The sequence below is a fragment of the Drosophila persimilis genome, unplaced genomic scaffold (assembly GCF_003286085.1).
Source record: "Drosophila persimilis strain 14011-0111.01,24,50 unplaced genomic scaffold, DperRS2 tig00000856-arrow-arrow-pilon, whole genome shotgun sequence".
NCBI classification, from domain to species: Eukaryota; Metazoa; Arthropoda; class Insecta; order Diptera; family Drosophilidae; genus Drosophila; species Drosophila persimilis.
Genome location: NW_020825362.1, coordinates 68,532 through 75,540, shown reverse-complemented (window position 1 = coordinate 75,540; position 7,009 = coordinate 68,532). Strand labels below are relative to the sequence as shown.

General features: G+C 50.9%; 1 protein-coding gene across 1 annotated transcript; it reads left to right on the top strand.

Moving 5' to 3' along the window:
• The first annotated feature begins 665 nt into the window (after nt 1–665).
• LOC6601853 (zygotic gap protein knirps) lies at nt 666–2,947 on the top strand. The gene is made up of 4 exons (XM_026993531.1): nt 666–843; nt 954–1,031; nt 1,159–2,046; nt 2,101–2,947. Exons 1-4 carry the CDS (start codon nt 685–687, stop codon nt 2,602–2,604), a joined length of 1,629 nt encoding a protein of 542 aa, XP_026849332.1. The 5' UTR covers nt 666–684; the 3' UTR covers nt 2,605–2,947.
• The last annotated feature ends 4,062 nt before the right edge of the window (nt 2,948–7,009 follow it).

Here is a 7,009-nt window from a genome sequence, read left to right as displayed (position 1 = left end):
TGAACGGAGAGAGTGTGTGTGCGAGAGAGAGATGGAAATCGAATTCAATTCACGTTTTTTTGTTTTTTGTTGTTTTTTTGCTGTGTTTTGCTGTGCTTTGTGCTCGGGTCGCGCCCGTCGGCAAAGCAGATTTTTATGATCTCTTCGCTGCACTACTTTGATTTTTTACAGTTTCGCGCGAAAAACCTTTCCACATTTCCTTCTTCGTTTTTTTTTTTTTTTGGCACACACAGAACAGAATTTTCATATTTTCGGTTTATCTTCGTTTTTTTGTTTTCTTCTTCTGGCATTCTTTTTGTTGACTTGCGAAATGTGTTTTTATGGCCAGACGTCAAGGTCTGGACGTCGGGGGAGTGCTGCATTTTTTTAAGGGAAATGTAATGGAAATTGCACAGGGCCCGGCACTGACCCGGTAATGACTTCATCTATAAAAAAATAAAAACAGATACTGTATCTGAGAGGGAGGAAAAGCCGCCTGCTACCTGGGTTTTATGGCTGGGCAGCGCGAAAAAATTAAAAAAGAAAAACTCTGAAAGATGAACGCATAGGGTTGCATAATCCGGCAGCTTAAGTTTTTTGCCTGTCGTAAAAAAATGCCATTCGGTGCCTTCGAGGATCGGATCGGATCCGAACGGAACGGATCGACTCGGCTCGGCTCGGCTCTGATCGTTTTCTGTACTATAAATGTCCTGCGCCGTGAAGAGAGGGCATCAGTTGCTTAGCAGCATCCCAAACGAACAGATCGCAGCAGCAGCATCCTCTCTCTCTCAGAGAACACAAAATAAACGAAGATTTAACGAGAACCGAGTACAGAGAACCCCTGGCAAGATGGTGTTCAACTTGGTTAGTGTTCTGTTCGGAGAGCGACAGCGACAGTCGGCGAACGCAATGTGGATTACCAGTGGATTAAACCCTTACTAACGCAGAACCCTTACGCTCTCTCCTAATTACAGATGAACCAGACATGCAAAGTGTGCGGCGAACCGGCGGCTGGCTTCCATTTTGGCGCCTTCACCTGCGAGGGCTGCAAGGTAAGTGCCTATCGAGCGACAAAAGTGAATGAATTGCTCTTCCTGCCGCGCCAACTCCTTGTCGAGGCCACCACTAACCGAACACCATCCGCATCTCCTCTCTCTCTCCCTCTCCCTCTCCACGCAGTCGTTCTTCGGCAGATCGTACAACAACATCAGCACCATCAGCGAGTGCAAGAACGACGGCAAGTGCGTCATTGACAAGAAGAACCGCACCACCTGCAAGGCCTGCCGCCTCCGCAAGTGCTACAACGTGGGCATGTCCAAGGGCGGCTCGCGGTACGGCCGCCGCTCCAACTGGTTCAAGATCCACTGCCTGCTGCAGGAGCACGAGCAGGCGGCCGCCGCGGCCGGCAAGGTCCAGTCCGCTGGCGGAGTCACCTCCTCGCCCGTGGGCTCTCCACACACCCCCGGGTTCGGGGACATGGCCGCAGCCGCCGCCCATCTGCACCACCAGCACCAGCAGCACCAGCAGCAGCAGCAGGCCCAGCAGCAGCAGCAGCAGCGCCACCCACACATGCCCCTGCTCGGGTACCCCAGCTACCTGGGCGAGCCCTTCGGCGCCCGCCATCCCGCCGATGCCGCTGCCGCAGCAGCCCTGCCCTTCTTCAGCATGATGGCCACCCCCCAGTCGGCCTTCCAGCTGCCCCCCCATCTGCTCTTCCCCGGCTACCACGCCAGTGCGGCGGCTGCAGCGGCCGCGGATGCCGCCTACCGCCAGGAGATGTACAAGCACCGCCAGAGCGTCGACTCGGCCGGATCGGTGGAGTCGCACAGCCGCTATACACCGCCCAGTGTGGCGGCAGTCCCCTCGCCCCCAGCCCCCGTTCGCCCCCAGACGCCCATCGATGTGTGCCTGCAGGAGGAGGATGTCCAGTCCGTGCACAGCCACCAGAGCCACCACAGCCAGCACAGCCACCACAGCCACCAGAGCCAGCAGAGCCATCAGAGCCACCACAGCCAGACGATGCACCACCCAATCGCCATCCGGGCCACCCCCACCGCCCAGCTGTCGGTGAGCCACCACTCGTCGCACCACTCCAGCCCCATTCCCATGGGCAAGTCGCAGAGCAGCAGCCCCCTCAGCTTTGCCGCCAAAATGCAGTCCCTGTCGCCCGTCTCCGTCTGCTCCATCGGCGGAGAGACCGCAGTGCACCATCAGCATCAGCATCAGCAGCAGGAGCAGCAGCAGGAGCAGCCCGCTGTCCCAGCAGCTGCTGCCCAGGACGGACCCATGGACCTCAGCATGAAGACGTCGCGCAGCTCCGTGCACAGCTTCAACGACAGCGACGCCTGCAGCCTGCAGGACGAGCAGGAGCAGGCGCCGCGCCGCAAGTTCTACCAGCTGGAGGCCGAGTGCAGCACCGCCAGCAGCAGCAGCAGCTCCATCGCCACCAACACCTCCTCCTCCTCCTCGTCCGACCACGAGGCCGTCAAGCGGCAGAAGCTGGGCGGCGGCCAGGAGGCGGTGGTGTCGTCTCCCTTTGGGGCGGCCACAGCGGCGGCACGCAGCGGCTTTGCGGTGGCCCACAATGCGGCCAGTGCGATGCGGGGTATCTTTGTGTGCGTCTAAGCGGATCGTTGGATCGTTGGATCGGTAGAGCGCGGTGGGAGGAGCTCCAGTAACCCCCTCCCTGCCTCCCTCCCCCCACCCCAACCACTTGTTGTTGATTTTTTAGTGTATTTTTTTTTTTTTGTTAAATGTTAATTTCATTTGCGGGCCTCACTCGCACACACGAGAGACAGAGAGAGACAGGGATGGCGATAGACTGGTTTGCTGGAAAGAGACAGCCAGATAGTTGCATCGCACTCTCTCTCTCACACACACACACACGTACACGTACACCTATCGAGAGATCAAATCCAAAAATTATTTTTACAGAAAGAGCAAAAGTACCACCCCCCTCCCCCGTCCCCTGTCCCCCCCGTTTCCCACCACACGAACAGAAATTGTATATATTGTATCTTTGTATCTTAATTTTTTTTTTTTTTAATAGTATCTAAGAGTTATAGATAGATAAGATATGCATAGATATCATCCAATCCAATCCAATCCAATCCATTCTCCACTCCATTGCATTCCAAAAACAACAAAAAATCGTGCGCAAAAGTAGTGAAAAATCCCACCCTGAAGAAAAACAAACCGCTAGAAATTTGTACATAGAAATTTGTCAACCTTAAGGCTCGATCTTAATTTGTGCTAAGTAATTTTTTTTTTTATTAATTATTATTGTAATTTGTAGTCTTAGTTACTATATACATACACACATGTCTATATAGATTGGCTTTTAAATTTATGCAAAAGAAAGGAATAAAAATTATTATGAAAATTTACACAGCAATTTGTTTCACATTTATTTTGGGGAGGAAAAATGGAATAAGTTCCATTAAAAGTATCTATAGATACGCTTCTCCTTAGCATCTTAGATACAGATGGAATTCTGAACAAAAACATATCTTTCTATGGACAATGCTCGTCTCATAATTAAGATGTTGTCGTAGCGCCCAAAAGGAGAACTTTCGATGCCCCTTTTCGATATATATGTATGTATGGCTGTCAGGCCCCTGGCCATGGCTATCTATCGGATGTATCTGCAGCCGAGTCTGTGCTTTGGCCACCGCACATTCTTAGGATCAAAGCTAATAAATTACTTTGGTATTCAGCCACCATTCTTGTTTCAATATCAGTTCTACTCCAAACATACATATATCTGATCGAGCGACCGATCGAGCGGTGTCTTTACTCTAAACACGGGCCAAAAACAGGGGCGTGGCCTGTCTGTCAGTGGCAACACCAAGCCGCAAGCGAATGCTTTGGCATAAATTCAATCAACATTTTGCTGCAAGTCGATCGAGGGATCGACCGATGCCCGATGGCTGATAATAAAACCGATATAGCAGGCCGTTAAGTGCCTGCCTTTGTGGCTGTCCATCTGTCCCCCTGTCCCCCTGTTCCCCTGGCCCCCTGTCCGATGTCCATTGCAATCGATGGATTGCTGTAAATTATAAATGCCACAAATGTTACGCACAGATATTTGTCGTCCGCCTCTACGGCCGGGGCCTTCTACTATTTGATATGCTGTGGTCATGAGCATTAGGCCTATGGGTCGGGTCGGTGTCGGTGTCGGTGTCGGTTTGGCCATCCCTAGAGCAGGGCAGAGAACTGGCGGACGACCGACCACCCGACCACGTGCTGCTTCAAATAATAAACTTTATATTAACACATACAAAAGTCATACGCCTCGTTGATGGCCAGAATTTTAATCACTTAATTAGGGAGTCACCGTCAGTGGCAGAGTGGCAGAGTGGCAGAGCCAGAAGCAGGGCCCAAAACTTTGTTTATGGCCCGACGGACCCGACTGCCCCGTTAAGTGGATCCAATCCGGCGTTGAATGATGAATGAGGCAACGCGCAGCTAGGCACAGGACTCTTTCGGAGTTGGGTGTATCTCTGGGATGTCTTGGATGCAAAATCGGGCGCATTAAACCGACTCTCTGCTCTTCGGGCCATGTCAGAAATGTTGACGCCTTAACGGATGACAATAAACCATCCAAAACAGTCCAGGGGGAGCAGGCACATATCATCAATATGCATAATGGGGCACCACCAGGTCTGGGGGCGGAGGTGGAGGCGAAGGCGAAGGCGAAGGCGGAGGCGGAGGCAGGCAGCGCACGCCATTGTGCGTTCAACCGCCGACGATCCACATTCCGACGTGTGTTTTGTCGTCATTGTTTCTAAATTTATTTTTATAGTTTATTAAACAGTCATAGTAAACAAAAACTGAAGGAAAATAAATAAATAAAAATGTTTTAGGCCCCAGGCAAGGCGGGCATTAAACTTTTCCAAATCAACGAAATGGGGCTATAAATGTGAAGGATTTATGCGACAGATTCTACAAGCCAGTCTGTAGACCACTGTTCATTATCCCGAATCGAGGTACAGAGAGGATATGTCCAGAATCTTCGTCTATTTGGATCACAGACCATTTAAAAATCTTGCATCTTGCATTCAAGTTCGTTGTCCAAGTCTTTGGTTTTGGTCTTTGAGCCATCAAATGTAATAAAAGTCTCTGGACGAAGCCCCCATCCGGGGCTAAGTCCGATTTCAGGGCTACACTCGTATCGATATCATTCGTCAAGTATCATTCGTATCTGTGGCGCCCCGTTCCCTGGTCTCTGGTCTCTGGGCTGTGGGCTCCCCCACCTGTCTGTCTGTGGCTGAAAAAGTGGTTCATTTGTCTCATCATCGCGATCGGCCCCCAATCTCTCTCCAATCAAAAAGCCATTTAGACAAACGAAAAAGAGAAAACCGTAGGGTGGGGGTGGGGTTTCGATCGAAACAAAAAGTATAACATTTCAAAATTTTATTGACTGTCAAAAAGGCAGGCGGGCCGATGGCCAGGCCGATGGCCAGGCCGATGGCCAGGCGCCACATCGATGGCCCAATGGCTGGCAGACAAGCGGGCTAGAGGATCATGTTACCAGCGATACTCGTGGATGGCGCCAAGAGCCCATGAAGAACGCTTTCCAGAGATGCTTTATGGATGGGTGAGAGGAGAACCAAGCGGTGATTCGATGTGTCTGTGAGGTGCCCTCTGTGAGGTGCATTACTAATAGAGGAGTTCCGAGGCGAAGTCTAGAGACAAAGACATTAGACTTGGACGGCGACTGAGCACATCTTTAAAAATAGTTCAAGAGTCGAAGCACCTGCAGCAGCAACGGCAGCAGCATTCGCTTTTTAATTATTTATCACCGTTCGCAATGCTAATGCTAATGTTCTTTCAGCTTTCAAATGAATGCATGCAAAGCATATATCGTATATCTCCCACAGAGGAGACGTAAGAACATGTTTATTAAATTAAATAATTGCCCCCGCCACCCCCCTTGGAGTGGCATTCGAAATTTGCATTTTAAGAACTGACAATGGAATGGAAGAAACAATATACGGCTCGTACCACATTGAAAGACTCGTAGAAATATAATGGCAAATATTATTATTGACACATTATAATGGAAACATGTTTATGCAAAAATTTGCATGAAATTTGTTCGCTGAAAGGCAAGACGTCATCCCCATCGCCGCATCCCCATCGCCCCATCTCCCATCGCCAGCTTCCAGCTCCCATCTCTGTCCGGTAGCGGCCTTAATTACTTCGAGAGACTTCTCGACTCCACAAATCACTGGCAAATAGTCAAAACAAACTATGGCATGTGTCAAGCGAATGGGCGGCGAATGCCAGTCGGAGACCATTAGAGCTAGGAAAGGGTTCTACTCCCGCTCTCCCAGCAGCCATCTTAGGTGCATTTGTTATACCCAAAAGATATCCCAAGTATCCATCGGTTGACGGACAATTCCATTGTTCTTCCAGCAAGACATTAACCCACTTAAAGCCGCTCGAAAGCCGCTCGAAAGCCGCTCGAAAGCCACTCGAAAGCCGCTCGAAAGCAACAACAGAGCAAATCACATAGCACATGGCATTCCCGCCAATATCTGGGTCTCATCTTTATTGATTTTCGATTCCTGCCGCCACAGCCACAGCCATACAGCCACCTTTAACCCCTCTCTCTCTCTCTCTCTCTCTCTCTCTCTCTCTCTGGAGGCGCTTGGCTCACACGAGATCCGAAAGCTGGTGGACGCCAAAAGGGATTCCTCGAGTCGAGGCTCTGGTCCGTAGCTGGCGCTGGTAATTAGTGATCTGGTGCACTTGATATGCACCTTAATTTAAACATTTCGTACACACCCAGCCGGGGCACGCATTTGCGGAGGCCTCGTCCATTTGGGGGCCCTTCTTGGACTCCTCCGAGTCTCCCGAGTCCCCTCCCTCTCTCTCTCTCTCGCTCTCTCTCTGGGGTCTCTCCCTGGACAAGTTCTGCGTGTAGCGCATGCCGTTCGCTTGTTCTGTCTTGGCCTTTTGTTGCGGCTCATTCCCATTCCCATTCCCATTCCCATTGCCTTGCCCCATGCCCCATGCCCCATCG